The sequence below is a fragment of the Protopterus annectens genome, chromosome 7.part1 (genome assembly GCF_019279795.1).
Source record: "Protopterus annectens isolate FY-2018-M chromosome 7.part1, PAN1.0, whole genome shotgun sequence".
Taxonomy (NCBI): Eukaryota; Metazoa; Chordata; order Ceratodontiformes; family Protopteridae; genus Protopterus; species Protopterus annectens.
In genome coordinates this window covers 439,464,814-439,483,564 of record NC_056740.1, presented here as the reverse complement: position 1 = coordinate 439,483,564, position 18,751 = coordinate 439,464,814, and the positions used below count along the sequence as shown (strand labels likewise).

The following is an 18,751-nucleotide window of genomic DNA, read 5'->3' as shown; positions in this document are numbered from 1 at the left end:
TATGCAAGAGATGTAATTACAATGCGTCTTTGGTGGTAAGGCTCTCGCATACAGGCACTAATATCTCCAAATGGTTTGCCAATAACACACACACTACATCTACTATGGATCAGACACATAAACTCACATATACTGAGGCTCTTAAATGCCACCTACCTAAACCTCAAAGTCTCTACAAAGATAAAACTCTACAGGGCTCATACAACCACATCTCACAGTGTCTTGCCCTCTAAGACCTTAAGGCAAACTGCCACACAACCCATTATATATTGGTCATTGGAGATTCTCTTATGAGACACACTGATGCCACCCTCAGCAGGCTGAGCAAAGAGAAAGTCATGATCAGTTGCCTTTCAGGGCAAGAATCCACCAGATCATATATGCACTCGGGACACTGAACCACGAGTACCAGTATGACTCTGTCATAGTCCATGTGAGTGTTAATGACCTGAGATGCACCTCCCTGGACTATTTGAAAAGAGACATGATAGAGATTTTAGATTATGTATCTCAGGCAGGCAGGCATGAGCCTTACATTGAGCAGCATTCTACCTTTCCCAAAGATGATACCACAATAAAACAGACAATGATTCAGGCAGGCAGGCATGAGCCTAACATTGAGCAGCATTCTACCTTTCCCAAAGATGATACCACAATAAAACAGACAATGATTGACTTTAACAATTGGCTTAGTTGCTGGTGTCATTCTAAGGGGGACATGATCCACAAACCAGGTTGCTTTACCAGGGATAATTTGCACCTGTCTCCAATAGGCTTTCAGATATTTGCCAAAACATTATCCACCCCATAATGCCTTTTTTATGCAATACCACTCTGAGAAACCTTCCAACATAGTAAATTCTCTGTAAGATAAAGTAAAGGTGCTACTGCTCAATTCTAGGAGTTGTAATAGGAAGATCTAGTCCCTGGAAGTGCTCCTCACCCTGGAGAGTGTTTTTTTTTTCTGCAGTTACTGAGACATGGCTTAAAGCCACAGAAGGCACCCCACCAGTACAAGGTTCTAATGCCTTCCACACATTTAGACCAGCTACTGTATAAGAAGGGATAAGAGGTGGAGGTGTATCAGTCTACATAAAGAGTAAGCACACCTCAAGATTTGTCAAACAATATGACATGCTTGAGCTACTTCTTGCCCAACTAACCTTCGGTAAAGCCCAATATGATATCCTTTTTAGCTATAGGTCCCCATCTGTGACCAGGATAACCATACCATGTACTTGAACATATAGGAGTCACTCACAATTCAGCCCAACACCATATTCATGGGTGATTTCAACTATCCCATCATAAACCCAGATACATAACTGGATAACTGGTGCCAGAGCCATGGCCTAAAGTTAAATGCCAAAAAATGCATAGTCATACCCTTCGGAAAAAACAAGGTTACCCCTAGCTACCATATAGGTGGCAATCCACTAAGCACAGAAGAGGTTATCAGGGATCTGGGGACCCAAGTTGACAGTAACCTCTCCTTTGACACTCACGCTGCCAAAGTAGTTAGAAAGACCTTCTACATTGCCCACCTGATCATGAAGGGATTCACATCCAGATCAAGGGAGGTCATTGTTCCCCTGTACTCATCACTCATCAGACCAATGATTGAGTACAATGCCCCATTCGGAATGTATCTTACCAGACACCTGCAGCAATTGGAAAGACCCCAAAAATTCCTTACCAAAAGGATAATGGGTCTCAAAAATATGTCTTATGCTGCCCGACTGAAGGAACTCCAGCTCTATTCAGTCGCATACCGTCTGCTCAGAGGTGACTTGTGCCTGACATACAAGGCCATGTCCAACCCGGAATTAATGGACATGCTCCACCTCAAAAAATCTAAATCTACCAGAACTACAAGATCAAGAGACCTAAACCTTAACACGGTTATAAATAGGACGTGCTGGAGGGATAGATTCATCACCCAGAGACTCCCTATGCTGTGGAACAAAATCCCGGTACATGTGAGGCAGAGCACCTCGCTGGCTTTGTTCAAGAGAAATCTTGACCATTGGATGGGAGATCGCAGGTTTACCCCGGGGATCACCTCTGTGTTACTGCTGGACAGAGGCACGGCAAAATAATGGGCATAGCATCCTTCAACTTAAGGGGTGGTGAAAGCCACAAAACTTTGGGCTAGGCTTATAAATGCCCTAGGGCAGATAGCCTAGTATAAACCTATGAACCTATGAACCTATACATAACCACTAACATACAGGCTTATAGATTCCTGGATTTTGTCAATGCAAATACCCTGAAACAGCTAGTCTGCACACCTACTAAGGGTGCAGATATCCTGAATCTGGTACTCTCAAATTTGAGAGAATGCTGCACCCTCCCATGTGTAATGTCCTCACTGGTCAGATCAGATTATAAAGCAGTCACCGTTGAAATAAATATAAAGGCTGAACTCCCAGCAAACTCAAGAACCTTTAAGAACTTTTCCAAGGCTAACTACCTCATATTAAGTGATAGCATAGCTAAATTCCAAGCCCCTTCAGACTCAGAGAACATTGTGGCCTCTGCAAAATGTTTATGGAAAACATGTACAAAAAAAAAACCCTCTGGAGGAATACCCATATAAATAAATTATTTAACATGGAAAAAAATGATTAATGCTTAGAAGAGGTCTCAATCTTCCTACCTTAACAGCTCACTTAAGCAATCTAGTAAAGAGCTCAATGGAACCATTAGGGAGTACAAAGCTGAGTATGAACCCAAAACAGCCAATAAAACCAACATTAACTATAAATCTTTCTTTAACTACAGTAGAGAGTCGATTATCTGAACAATGATTATCTGAAACATCAATTATCCGAATGCAGCCTGCCAAAGTTTTCAGGCAGGAAAAATCATAAAGTCTGAATATGTAAACCTTATACATATTTGCTTGTGCTTGTTTTTTAAGCTTCTACCCCGCTGTTAAGTGAAAAATATCATTTATTGTCCAGTGGAATTGCTGAATGGTAGAAAAGTGTATCTCCTGTGTGCAGAAAAATAACAAGATTTTTATTCGGTTCAATTATATGTTTGATTATCCAGTTTGATTATCTGAACTACCCTAGGCCCCAATTAGTTCAGATAATCAACTCTCTACTGTATGTCAGGAAGTTAAAAACTAACAACCAATAATGTTCAAAGCTAGTCCACAATAATACTAATATCCTAGCTGGCAAACTTAGTACAAATTTTACTCCACTCATAGTTTCAGCTATTCCAAAGATTCTACAATCCCAGCCACCATGTTAATTACTATGGAACAAGTTCACTCAACCCTGCCAGAAGTTACAAACACCTCATCCATGGGCCCTGATAATATGGGTCTATATTATAACATCGAAGTCTTACAACTTCGAATGTTATAATAGCGAACCCTATTCAGCGAACGTTGGAAATAGCGAAGCTGCAGAACACAGAATACTTTCCTAGGGAAAATATTAGGTGGGCCATTTCTGCAGCTTTGCTATTTCCTCGACTGTGGAGCGAAGGTTACGGACCGGGTTAAGGTAAGTGTGCGAACGAAGGTGAGTGTGAGATAGGGACCTTAGGGTTAGGGAGTGGGTAAGGTGAGTGTGAGATAGGAACTTTAGGGTTAGGGAGCAAGTAAGGTGAGTGTGCGATAGGGACCTTAGGGTTAAGGAGCTGGTAAGGTCAGTGTGTGATAGGGACCTTAGAGTTAGGGAGTGGGTAAGGTAAGTGTGCCATAGGGACTTTAGGGTTAGGGAATGGGTAAGGTGAGTGTGCGATGGTTAGGGACCTTAGGGTTAGGGCTGAGTTAAGGTAAGTGGATAGCTAGTGGTGTATGTATGGTTTAGTGTAGGGTTTTGTGAAGTGTATGTGTGTGAATTATTTATTTTGGTGTGCTTGTGTTGTGTGTATGTTTGTCAGAACAGCAAATTTTTTCCTTGGGAAAAAAATTCGCTATTCTGACTGTTCGCTTTTCTGGTATTTCGATCCAATGGGTTTCATATTATAACATCCGAAGTTGTAAGACTTCAGTGTTATAATATAGACCCAATACTATATCACTTTGTCTAATTATCATTGCTAAATATTACCTAGCTGAATCTCTGCTTAAACTACTCTCTACTGGTTAAATTCCTGAAGCCTGAAAAACAGCCATTATAATGTCATTACACAAGGGTGGCCTAATCATGTGCCCTGGAAATTACAGACCTATTAGTCTCACTAGGCTTATATGTAAAGCTATGGAGAGTATTATCGCAGAACTCATTCATCTGGGCATTGCAAATCTCTTAACTCTGGACCCTCATCAATTTGCCTTTGTCAAAGGAAAGTTCTACTTCTTTAGCCCATTAATTTTGTTCAAAAATTGACACTATTCCTGCTGTAGACATTATTGGCAGACCTGTAATCTGAATATAAATCCTTATGTCATGCAGTGGATAATGAACATGTTATCTGACAGGTAATTAGAGTCACAGTGTACCATGAGTCTCAGTGTTGGGCCCTCTCCAATTTGGCATCCATTTCTCAGACCTTCAAGCCAAGCTTTCTGGCCTGTGGATATTTAAGTTTGAAGAGGACTGTAAATTGTGAGTTGTTATTCAATCTTCCACTGACTCACAATTGCTCTAATATGGTTTTGACCATATTAACACTTGGTGCAAGGACAATAGTCTCAAATTAAATGTGAAAAAAAAACATTGTCCATTTTGGTGAATAAAACATTTTCACATACCATATAAGTAATACACTTCTCCAATCAGATGCTTTCATAAGGGATCTATACAATTTAGTTGATAATTCCCCATTGTTTGTCAATTATGTATCTTCAGTAGTTCAGGAAACCATCTGTCTGGGTCAGCTCTATATTAGAACATCGAAGTTTCAAAACTTTGAATGTTCTAATATTGAACCCTATTCAGCGAAAGCTGAAAACATCAAACATACAGAACAGCAAATTTTTTCCTAGGGAAAATATTTGCTGTTCCAAAACACATACACACAACACAAGCACACCAAACAAACAGCAATCCACACACATACACCTAAAATCTTACACCTAACCCTACACTAAACTATGCACACACCACTAACTATCCACTTAACCCAAACCCTAACCCTAAGGTCCGTCACTATCGCACTCACCTCACCCGTTCCCTAACCCTAACTCACCTAACCCGCCCTAACCCTCACGTCCACACAATCGCACACATACCTAATCCGCACCCTAACCCTAACTCACCTAACCTGCCCTAACCCCCACGTCCACACAATCGCACACTTACCTGAACCTGACCCGTAACTTTCCACCACAGCACTGAAAATACCAAAGCAACAGAAATGGACAACCAAATTCTTTCCCTAGGAAAAAAAAATTGGTTTTCTGTTGCTTCTATATTTTCAGCTTTCGGTGAATAGGGTTCGATATTAGAACATTCAACGTTTTGAAATTTCGATGTTCTAATATAGACCCATCCGGGTCATCTAATTTCCAAAGCCATCTCCATTAAATGAAAAGAAATCTTGCTTCCTCTTTACTCATATCACATTAGGCTCATTCTTGAATATAAGGTACCTATCGGCATGCATTTGTCTAAACACATCATTCAGTTTAAGAGACCTCAGAGATTCATAACTAAAAAGATCAGTGGCCACAAAAATCTTAGTTATCAGGATAGTCTGGTAGCCCTCTCTTTGTTCTCAGACTCTTCTAGACCATAATAGTCTCCTCCTTGGATGTCTGTTTCTAGCCTTTCAACCCATGAAAGAACCAACTCCCTTTAACTTCCTATTCCTTCAAAGAACAAATGGTATCTGAATACCTTAAACCTTCATCAGCACATAGATAAAACACATTGACATGATTCCACTACATGTCAAGCAGAGTAGCACATTTTCCATCTACAAAATAAACCTAGATAATTGGATGGGTAGCATCATCTTGCCCTCATTGAGACTGGAGGGGACTATACAAAAGGGGGTTCTGACTGAGCTTGTAATGTTATGCAGGCTGATTACCTAGTATTTACCTATGAAGCTATGAACTTACAAACGCAACTGGTCCATATAATCAAAAACAAAGTTGCTACACCCCCAGAGGACAACTCCATTCCTGGGGACTTTGACCTTTAATCAAATTAATCACGAAGCATACCACAGATGAGTTAATAAGTAGAAACTGCAGGGGATGGAAAGACTTAGTCAATGAACTGCAGTGGGCAACAATAATGGTAGGAGTTATTAAATGACTCAAGGAAAAAAAAAGGATTGAGGATTAGTAAATTGAAGAAAAAAATCTGTTCTATTAAGGATTTGTTAGTTGAAGAATAAAAACTCTACTCTGAAGGTTGTTTTGTAAAGAAAGTTACAAAATGTAGGCAATTTGCGAAATGGTGGAATGAAAAGAATAAATTGAGGAAGAAGGGCATAGTGACACGTGCAGTGAGGAGGTGATTTTTTTAGGTGACATTTGAATTGATGCGAAAATTCTCAAAGTGTTAATGGAAGGAGTTCCACGTCTTAGCTGCCTAGTAGGAATAGAGGCCAGATCCAATGAGATGTTCTGTGAGAGAAAAACAGTTAGCTACTAGAACTGCATACCTCTTAACATCTTATTGCAGGAAATCTGGACAAAGCCTGAAATAATAGGAGGACAAAGGCCCAAAAATAGGAACATATTTTAAATATCCTAAAAAGTTTTGGTTAGGCATTAATAAACTTCTCCATCCAGGACATACCAAAACTCCAGCCCCATCTTCAGTTCCCCATAATAACCCATTGCAAATAGCTGATGCCTTTAATAATTACTTCACAGAAACTATACAAACTCTTGCAAACACAATATCTCCCATTTCCCCCAGCACTTTACAAAACACAAACAGTTCAGTGCCTCCCTTCCATATACAACCTGTCCCAACATCCTTTATCTGCAAACTCCTTCAAAAACTCAAACCTTGCACCCCTTCTGCCAACCACCTACCAGCAGAATACCTTCCAATAGCTTCCAAAGTCATAGCATATCCCATATCCATCCTTATAAACCGAACAATCATAGAAGGTAACATCCCATCCATATGGAAAGTCTCCCATATAATCCCCTTACATAAAGGAGGCAAATCCACTGATATCTCCAACTTCTGACCAATTGCATTACTCTCTCCATTTGCCAAAATAATGGAAAAATGTATTCATCATCAACTACTCCAACATCTGCTCCACAATAACTTACTTGCCAACTGTCAGCACGGTTTCAGGCCGTTTCATAGTACAACTACCGCCCTTCTATCTTTTACTGACTGTATTAACAAGAATCGAAATAATAACTCTCTATCTTCTGCACTATTCATTGACCTATCAAAAGCCTTTGATATGGTTAACCATGACTTACTAATCAATGTCCTAAAAGCCCAATCTCTTGACCCACAAGCAATACTTTGGTTTACATCCTATCTAAAAAATAGACAACAAGCAGTGCTCTGGGACAATAATCTCTCCACACCCCTCCCTGTTAACATTGGAGTCCCTCAAGGCTCTATCCTCAGCCCTCTTCTATTTTCCATCTTTATTAATGATCTAAATACTGTTGTTCCTCAAGCCACATGCATACAATACGCTGATGATTCTACTTTAATCTGTACTGCTAAGTCATCAATCTCTCTTCAGACCCTTACTCAAGCAGTTTTTAACACCATTGAAAATTGGTTCACCCATCACTACCTCCTCCTTAACCCTAAAAAAACAAAATTATTACATTTTGCCCCCACTCAAAAGTCACCAGAGCTCCACTTCACAATTTTCTCTAACAATGGAACTACTATTTCCCCTACTACACGTCTACTGGGCATAACCATAGATAATAACCTCAGCTTCGACGAACATATCAACAATACTGTACAGACTGTCAATAAAAAATTATGCTGCCTGTATAGAATCAAACCCTTCCTCACACCACTAGCTAAAACCTCCATTGCCCAGACTCACCTAACTTCTACTCTATTCTATGCTTCCGCCATATACATCAATCTATCAAAACACAATCTAAGCAAGCTTGAAACTAGCTATAATAACATAGCTAGATTTGTCACTGCCACCCCTTTCAGAACCCACCACTGTCAAAACCTTAAACAACTTGGATGGTCAGAACTACAAAACCATCTACTGTATAAGCAACTGCTTATCTCACATAATATTCTTCATCACCCAAACAATACCCCAATCCTCTCTAACCTGATTTCCCAATATAAAAATCTTGCAACACTTCGCTCAGCAAATAAGCTATTAATCTCCAATATTAAATCAAACAATAAAGCTGGGGACTCACTTTTTACTAACATTGTGGGTAAAATCTGGAACAATCTTCCTAGTACACTGATGTCTCTCTCATCCACACCACTCTTCAAGTAACATCTCAAAGAACATCTGAAATTTCATTGGCTTTGTCCCTGTTCTAAACCAGACTAAACCCTACTTTTCCCCCTTAATGCTCTTTTTTCTATACCCCTTCCTTCCAACCTTTGTCCCCTCTACAGCCTTTAATCAATAGAATCTAACCTTATTCTAGCCCTTGTGATTCTTGCCTCCTTCTGCTCTCTCTCTTTATCTTTCTCAGACCTATTAATCATTACTTCAGAATTCTGAGTGTCCTTGTACCCAATTGTATGTTTAACCTTGCACAGCCTGCGAGCTATTATTCACAGGAAAATTGTTTTGATTCTCTTAAATCTTTTTGTAATTTCTTTGTATTTGAATTGTCATTTTTAACTATTGTAATCTTTTTTGTAATTTACTAATGCTTGGAGCTTATCTCCCTGGACCTCTACTGAAAATGGACATGTATCCAGCTAGACTAGCCCAGCCAACAAATGTAAAATAAAATAAATAAAATAAATAAAAATATTGCTTTTGTATACTTAGAGAGTTCTTAGAATAACAGGATTTGTGTTAGTATGCATTTTCTGAAAGATATGAACTCTGAAACTCAAATGCATGTTATTTAGTGACTTCAATTCTCAGTGATTTGCCAGAAAACCACATTTTGTTGGAGGAACAGAAGAAAAATAAGAGGCAAAATTTGGACATTCCATGAAAATCTTGAGAGTTGACAGGTATGAAGAACTGCATGAAAGAATATAAATGAATTAATTAATGGGTTTTGTTGAACTGCATATTCCAGCTGGCTAGAGCTCATTTTCAATGTAGGTCCAGCAAGAAGAACTCCACAGTTGTGACATTTTGTAAATGTAGAGAAAAGTTCTAATAACAGTCAGTATAAGCACATACCATATCTGGCATCATGAGACACTGCCATGTAACTTGCTTTTTGAAACAGTTCAGAGGAATACAGAAATAGATACACTGAATTTTACTGCAACTATCAACCTGCTGTTGACCACTATCCATAGAAGTTAACATATTAAGATTAACTGTAAACAGTTCATTAACACTAAACTTTGAAGATATCTATTACATGTACATAAAGACATAGTGAATGGATACTTATTATCAAATCTACAAAAAAATATATAAAACAAGACCAGCAGTAGCCGTTCCAAATGTTAGCTAAGAGTGAGGTTTAGAATGTAACTCATAGTCATAACAGACAGTGTCTCTGTATATAAGTATCATATGAATGTATTTTTATATACAAGTGTAAGTGATACATAAGTATTCAGACTGGTTGCTGATACAGCCTGGTCAGGAGACATGAGAACAGTGACTGTACTATGACAACAAATACTGACACCAGTGTCACAAATAGAATGATGTCATAATGCAGTAACATCATATTCTCATGATCTCTTGACATCCTGCAAGGATTTAGAAAGCAAAGTGTTGTACTGTTTGTTTGCAAGAAGGAACTGAATACCAGTTATCAAATAAAACAGCACTCTAAGTCAAAAATACACAAAACCTTTCTTCTACTTTTTCTTAAAGAAGTAAACAGGATAAAAAAGTAGGTCTACAGTTTTAACTCAGGTAAGTACAAAATATGTGAGTGCATTATTAAAAACAAAACAGCTGTGTGCACAGATGTCTTAATGAAGAGTAATTGCATATACATGTAAAGGTATATTTCTTTTAATTTTATCATCATGACTATTTATTTTTCACTAAAAATGTGAGGAATATCCTTAATGCCATTAGCTCTGATGTGAATGCTTTGTTGACTAAATACAGAAGCCCATAGGATGTTGCTGACGGATAGCTGTCTTACTTCAAAGATCTTCATGATGTATTCATGTTTCAGTTTATAATATTATCCCACATATTGCCCTTCATGGATGTATTTCTGTATTGTTCTGTTCCTGGTGAAAAACAAAGAGTCTCCTATTTTTTCAGAGTGTGTTGGCTTTCTTCTAAAATTTATTAGATAAATTATTTATATTTGGGCAGCCCGATACATGGTGTTTCAAAGCTATTAAACTATTATTTTTATAATTCCAGCAAAGGTCTGTGGTGAGATATTTGACAAAAATTATTTTTACCTGACTCCAATTAACTCATACTAAATTTAATGTGCCTAGTATCACAGCATCTCAGGGAAAGCAGATGGTGATATCACAACTGTATATGTCAACATGCCATTTGATGGCAATTTCAGGTGCACCCACTTAGAAATTTAGAAACTACACAGAAAGGGAGAAACATCTCTCCAGATTTAAAAATGTCTTTGCTTACATGTTTAGAGGAATATAATACCTTGCTCCTTAACTCCCAAAAAATCTAGCCCAGGGTAAAGGATATTAGGCCTATAAGATAGAAAATTCATCTGTATGAACCAGGTAATCCTTTGGTCAAGAGACAGTTTGAATAAATTATTTCTTTACTGTTTTGCCACCAATTCACCTCCCAGTCACTACATAATTATGGGGAGTTTCTCTTGTTTGCCTTTAATGCTGTAAACATGTTTACACCTGCACTGACTACTTCATTGCTGTAAAGCAGTGACCCTCTACAATAATCTGGGTAGGTGGCTATGCATATCAGTGTTATTTTATGTCTATAAGGAGAGTTGCTTGGGGCATTTTGTGGACAAGGGGCCATTGAGATGAGATTCACCTAGCACCAACAGTAGTATTAAATAGCAGTATTACGTGCTTTATGCAATCAAGTCAATCTCTGCATGTGTGGGTAGACCAGAGGTGCAAGATTTTTTTTTATTTTAATTATATGACTTATAATAATCATAACAGAGAAAAATTCAATAAACTATTATGTTAAGACTCAGACTGCAGGCTGGAAATGGTGGAAAGTCATGACTATTTTTAGTTATATAATTGCAATCATCACTAAAGAGCAGCGACAAGATATACCTACAGACTATTTTTTTTTTTTTACGTAAGCTGCCATAAAACTTGTCTGGGGTACAGATTAGGAAACACACATTGTCCACCATGTAAAGTAGAGAAGAAAGGTTTCCACCTGCCATAACCAATGAGTTTTAGATGCATCTTTATGAAAGAGCAGACTGGATGCGTTGTCAACTGATATGTGCTAATATGCAAAACTGCAGTCACCATATGCATATACAGAGCTGTGGCCAGTACACCCATGATAAATGCAATATACATTTTAATATGTATATGTCTGCATGGGTGCCAGACTTACAGCTGATGTGCAGACACTCTGATCTGCAGTACCAAGATTTTTAATACTGAGACAAGAAATATAATGGGGATTTCTGGTTTCCAAGAAGAAGAGTAACACTGGAGGTGTAGGAAGGGTGTGAGGGTAAAGGATGAGGCTTCCCCCCTGCAAGAACTCTATTTTTAATGATATTTTATTTTTCAAATGTGTTTTTTGTGATTACACTTATTAAAACTAATCATCACAAAAGACTTGAACTTTAGTCATACAGATACAAACACGCGTACCCAAACCCATGCATGTGTGTGTGCCTGCATATCTTGTCTTTGTGTGTGTGTGTGTGTGTGTGTGTGTGTGTGTGTGTGTGTGTGTGTGTGTGTGTGTGTGTGTGTGTGTGTGTGTCTATATCTATATATATATATATATCTATATATATCTATATATATATATATATATATATATATATATATATATATATATATATATATATTTGTTTGTGCATAAAATAGTCTAAAATAATCTAAACAGCACTGACACTCAACTGCGCATTCTCCAAGACATAACCTTGGAAGATGCAATAATAATGATAATAATAATATTTTTTTGTGCAGGAGACCAGCTGCCTAGCACCCCAAGACCCCCTGCTAATTATAAATTCTAAGTCTGAGATGCAGTACCAGGGAAAGGACATATTTCCCAACCCCAGCAAAATAGCAGTCTCGCACATTTGTCAACCCGCTGTTTTGTCGACCAAAGTCTGTTGACAAAACAGATGTCAACTTTAATATATATATATATATATATATATATATATATATATATATATATATATATATATATATATATATATATATATATACATACTGTATATGTATACACAGACACACACACACACACACACACACACACACACACACACACACACACACACTCACACACACACACACACACACACACACACACACACACACACGCACACACACACACAAATGTATTGCAGCCAACCTGTTCAAGAAGTACAGAAGTGCTGGGTAGAGTGGGGTGCCATAATCTCAAATGTATCCTCATCTGCACTCTTACCCACACTTAAGAGGAGCCATTCTGGTTCAGAACCCATGGTCATAAGATCTCTAGTGGCTGTGTCCAGATGTGACTGTGTATCAGACATACTGATGCTCTACTCATTGGGTTGAACAAAAATATAGTCACAATCAACGCTCTCTCTGATACCAATGTTCATGATGTGCCAAGAGCCCTTTGAGAGCTCCATCCCAAATACAAGCATGGCTTCATAGTTGCCATATTGGAATGAATCCACCCTAGAGTACATGCAGAGACACATATCTGAGTTCTCTGTACATGTGTCTATTGCAGGAAACACTCTTGTCATGATTGGTATCTTGACATCTCTGGAAATGATGGCACAGTTCCAAAGCAAAATAATTGACTTCAACCATCAGCTAACTGGTGTCATTCCTGGAAGATCCACTGTGTGTTGCTATGGGAGGCGATGATCGACAGACTAGTCTATTCACAAGGGATAGGCTTATCTCTCTCACCCTCTTTCTCTCTTTCTCTGTCTTTCTCTCTCCCCTTAAGGATTCTGCATAGTTTTTACATCATTTTCTGCCCCCCCCAAACTGCCTTTCTTTAGGCAAGTTTCATTTCTTGGACTTTTCCGCCTATGAGATTCCACTCTGGCTTCCATTACAGTGGTACACTGCTCAATGGTAAGATTCTAAATAAAAAAAATACTGCCTAATGTTGAGGGCTTCCAGAGTGGCCCTAGGTCAACTGGTGCCCTAGGCAAAAGGGCTCCACAGCGCCCTCCACCACACTACCTGGTGCCCCCATCCTGGTCTACCTACACCAAATAAATACTGGAAAAGCACCCATGCTAGACCGGCACCCTAGGCGGCCGCCTAGTTGGCCTATGCCGAAGGCCGGCTATGGGCTTCCTAAGCTAGAAGACATAATTAGTTTCAGTGTGCTGATGTCTCTACCCCCATACTGCCCCATATCACCTCAGCACCTCTTACTCATTCACACCATCTGGGGGCAGCAAAGGGTATCTTTATTTATCAGCTCCACATTACATTACACAAGGTTGTAGTTCCTGCACATTTTACTCACTCTAAATAAAGCCAATTGCTACTTCGTTACTGACAGTAGACCCCCACCCCCAGTGGCTCTTGATGACCACAATAGCTACATCAGTATATCCCTGAGTGCTAATCCTGGGTGACTTTAACTACCCATCCAAATCTCATAGAACAAATACTAAATCCACCCAATGGTTCCTCACTTTTATCGGTATCAGCTCTATAGATTAAATAGTCCGACTTCTCACTAGAGGCATCATCATACTTGATCTTTTCCTTTTAAATGTTGCTTTTTTTTGTACCCCACAGATATCCTGCCCTCCTTGATCTAATCTGTCCACTAAACTGTCTCCTTCATTAGAACTAGTGTCATATTGCCCAATAACTAGGCCATATTCCTCCAAAGCCAATCTAATATACTGTTTGAGGGCTTGAAGATATTCAAAATCTTTCCCATCTGCTGATTTAGTCACTAAGGCGGATTCAAATACCTCTGACTTCTATGCCCACCTAAACCAACATATAAAGAAAACAGGTCCCCATTTGGCATCAGAATATGAGAAATTCAAAAATAAGCTCCTATGATAAATCTTTTGAACTAAAAAAAAACGTAATAAAAGAAAAAGACTACTTCCTTTTTATATAAGATTCGAATCTCCCACCGTAAGGATACTGACATGGCAGCGCATAATTCACGCATGCCATTAGGAAGGCAAGGCAGCATATGAATGGAAAGTATCAAGCTGTCCTCCAAGGATAATGATAAGGCCTTTTTAACATATATTAAACATCTTATCAGTTAACCGCAACACTGCGCCAAGCTCTTGTTAAACAAAACTGCCTATTCTAATCCCTAAGCCATAACCAACATCCACATCCTAGCCGACAAAGTCTTTTCCAGTTCACCCCTCCTGCTCTCCTGCATGTTCCTTCTCCCAAATCACTAAACTTTCCATCCCTCTCGATCACTATCGACCAAATCCTAGCAGCTCTAACCAAAACAAGCAACAATGTCTCCATGGAATAAAGACAATATGTAAGGTTGTATCCTAGTCAGCAAAAAGTGCATTATGGTTGAACCCCTCCTAAACCTTTATAGTAAACCTTTATAGCCCCATTTTCTCACCTCATCTGTGGGGAATGGTCATCATGGTGCCATTTCACAAGAGTGTTCCCACCACAGACCATTACAACTGTCCTCTTAGCCGCCAAACATAATCCATAAAAATGATGGCATATATGCTGTTCAAACTCATAATTGGTGACCTACAAACCTTTGCCCCTAATCAGTTTGGCTTCTTGAAGTTAAATTCCATCTCCTTAATCTGATTGATTTGTCTAAAATGTAGCACATACCTTTAACAAATTCAATTCTCTCCATGCTGTGTATTCGGGCGTCACTAAAGACATTGATATGATTCTCTTTGCTGGCGCTATCAACAGAGTCATTAGATTAAACATATAAGAGCTGGCGGTACAGTATTCTCCAAAAGAAATAACCACTGCTGATGTCTCTCATGGCTCTGTCCTGCGTCACCTACTTTTTGTTACCTACTTCTGCAATGTTGCTGCAGGTGTCAAAGGTTTATGACTAGGCAAATACTGATGACTGTAAACAGGGTGCTGATAGTGACTCCCATAAGGACACTTGTATACTCCAAAAGGGGTTGACGGAATTAGAACTCGGTATAACGACCAATAACAAAAAAAATGTATTACAGTTGTCTTTAGAAACAAGTGTAGCTTGCTGATTGCCACATAAATATGACCACACAGTAACTAGAGAACTGTCTTTGTCAAGAATAGACTATACTTCAATCATCACATATCAGTTATTTTTTGAAAATCTTCCACCCTTTATAAGTTAATAACTAAAGGTATATAACATCATCCTCTTCTATCAGAACAATAAAAATGCAGCATGATTTGTGTTGCACCTCTTCATCCTGCCCAATGAGAAAGACTGCAGTGTGTCTAACAAAAAAAAAACAAAAAAACAAAAACAAAGGACTAAGTTCCATTAGGTACCCAGACAGGACTTGCCTTGTCTTGTACTGGTTCCTACAGGATGCTCTCTGTCTTGCCTTATGCGAGGCACAGTGATGCAGTGGTTAATATCACCTCACAGCAAGAGGTTCTCCGGTTTGATTTTCGGCTTTGGTGCCCTCTGTGCAGAGTTTGCATGTCCTCCCTGCGTTTGTGTGGGTTTCGTCTAGGTACTCCAGTTTCTTCCCACATTCCAAAGACATTCGTCTGGAGAGTTTCTCCCCAGTCCTCCTCTGAAAATAGGCTCTGTCCTAGTCACACTTTCCTGGTCAACAAATGTTAAATAAACAGAATAAATAAATAAATAATAGACCTTCTTCTTTTCAGAAATACTAGTGATATACTAAAAACACTTCCTGCAAAGATCTCAACCTTTAGTGTAACATAAGACCCCTTGAAGAGATACATTCCTCACCTAAAGAATCCCCTGCGCATGGAACAAGCTCCTCCTGTATGTCAGGGTAATGCATTTACCTCCTTCAATTTCTCCACTGATGATTGTATGGGTTCAGTCAAATATAATCCTAGGATAAACAATATTGCCCTCACTGAGTGTGGTGGTAAATCCATCCAATAAACTCTCTAGGTTACATGGCTGGGGTCTGTATGCTCACCTGTACCATCTACTTGGTATGAACTATTGAACCTATGGTCTTAAGTAGTGGATTAATCCTTAATTAGGGGACTTGATACACTTTTTATGCAAGTAACTAAGGTTGCAGTAGAGACTGCCTGTTCAAAGTTACTATGTTATAGTTAGGAGAAACCGACTTCTTTCAGAGGGGCTGCTTGTTAGGAAAAAAAAACAAACCTGAGTAAATGCTTTGAACAGTTAAAGATGGGAAAACGAAACCCTATAAAATGAAAATGGAGACGTTAGATTTTGTAAAGACTGTACTAACAAGAATGCTGTTTCCAAAGTGCTTTGAGACAAGGTAGGCATTAGAGGGCTGCTGCTTTTAGTTTTAGCCAGTTCCATAAAGAGGACACAGCAGGTATTAAGCTGGTATTACAATACACAACAGCAAGACAGACGGATTTAAAAAGAATCCAAGAAAATGCATTTCCATACTACTGTATACATCAACAGCCACTGCTTAATATTAAGCATGGTCTATACTAAAATTTAAAATACTGCATATATTTGATATATTTCAGGCTATATTCATGGCTAGAAAAGAAACAAGTGGTTTATAAGCATGTAGGAGTGTATAAATTAACATTTAACTACATATATAATTACATTGATAAGGTTTAGATGTGAAATGCTTTGTTTGATAACGCCAAGTTATAAAATAATCATGCAACATTTATTGTTTTTTATTTGCAGCTCTTTTTGTGTTTAAAACCCTATATAACCTTTGTGTGTTTCATACACATATTAACAATGGTATTAATGCATGGTAAAATTATCTGCATTAAATACTTACTGAGAAATGCTCACTTTAGTGATTCCAATATGAAGAATAAGTGATTATATACATACAATTCCCTGTCCTCAATGGAACCAAGATGGCACTGAGAATCCATTACAGAAATCTACCTGGGCTGCATAGGTGTTTTTTGTTAGTGAAATTCTTAGCCTTCAGCCTACAGTGTGATGTGTGTCTACAACAGGACCCTGAAGCTAGGATTCCAGTAACTGAAACACAAAAGTAAATCAATACTGCTTAATCTGCACTTGAGAGTCAGTTTTTCTGTACACTACAACTTAATAATTTATAAGTTTGGTGGCCGTTACTACATACACAGAGTGGGCTGAGGGTAAACAACATTAAGTCACACTATATTTCGGGATATAAAGAGATAGTACTGCTACAAGCCTTTTAATAAATTTTGGTACTTGTACTAATTAAAAGAATAGAATTCAGTGTTTGCAATGACTGGGCTGAGGGTAAACAACATTAAGTCACACTATATTTCAGGATATAAAGAGACAGTGCTGCTACAAGCCTTTTAATAAATGTTGGTACTTGTACTAATTAAAAAAATAGAATTCACTGTTTGCAATGAGATATATGTGATTTGGCTGTCAATGTACAAGAGCTTCATTTATAATTTAAAATAACTGCCATATAAACCTATTTATAGAACCCTTAAAATGCTTGCTGGACTTAGTATTTTTCCCGCAGTAGCCATATTGCAATTTCTTCTTATTAAGGATACATTTTATTTATTTATTTATACAAATCAATGTCCCTTTACTTCCAAGAAACACTCTTTAGCATTTTCTTTTAATCTGGTCTTATACATCTATGTAAAATGCTGTCTGTAGGATTGCTTGGATAATTTGACCTCTATTGTGGTTTAATGGTGTGCAGGAGTCATTTCTGGATTTGTTATTCTGGATATAACAGTATAAAATGCAAGGAAACAATTATCATTACTAATAATATACTTAATACAATTAACATAAATAATTCAACATTTTTAATCAGTATAATTTAATATTAGTTTGTTTAAATCTTTATTTTTTTTTCTCTTGTACAGTTTTATAACAGGTAAATCAATATTTCTGTGTAGAAAGATGTCAAAGAAGCCCTGGGGTACAATTACACCAGCACCTTTTCCTTTGGGGTATCAAAAACTGAGTAGCAAGAAAGTTGCAGGAGTTGTAGACAGACTATACAACAGCAAACATTGTGATAATTGTGGTAGAGCAACTCCAGATGAATATGAATATATGAAAGAATACATGACACTGACCAGTGATAAGGAAAAGGACCTTGTGGAAAGACTCACCTTAAACTCAGGTGAGAAGGCACCTGACCAGAAACGAATAGCTGAAGGGCCAATAAAAGACATGGGCATTACTAACTCATACGCATGGAAGGGTTGGAACTGATTTATGCAAAGAACTTTCTCCCATTGAAGATACCATTACTGTATTTTCTCTTAAAGAATAAAATCAGTTGTGAATAATCATATTTCCTATAGTATGAATGTTTTTTTTCATTTCATTTTACTTTATTGTTTCATTCCACAGGACTTCTTGCACTTAAATACGTTTACAGAGGTGTACACTCAAGAATAAC

General features: G+C 38.1%; 1 protein-coding gene across 1 annotated transcript in view; it reads left to right on the top strand.

The window, feature by feature from the left end:
- Window positions 1-18,573, top strand: part of AQP9 (aquaporin 9) — a 688,967-nt gene extending 670,394 nt beyond the window's left edge. The window contains exon 6 of the mRNA XM_044078900.1: window positions 18,207-18,573. Within this exon, the coding sequence (XP_043934835.1) occupies window positions 18,207-18,561 (355 nt within the window). The 3' untranslated portion in view covers window positions 18,562-18,573. The remainder of the gene's footprint in view (window positions 1-18,206) is intronic.
- The last annotated feature ends 178 nt before the right edge of the window (window positions 18,574-18,751 follow it).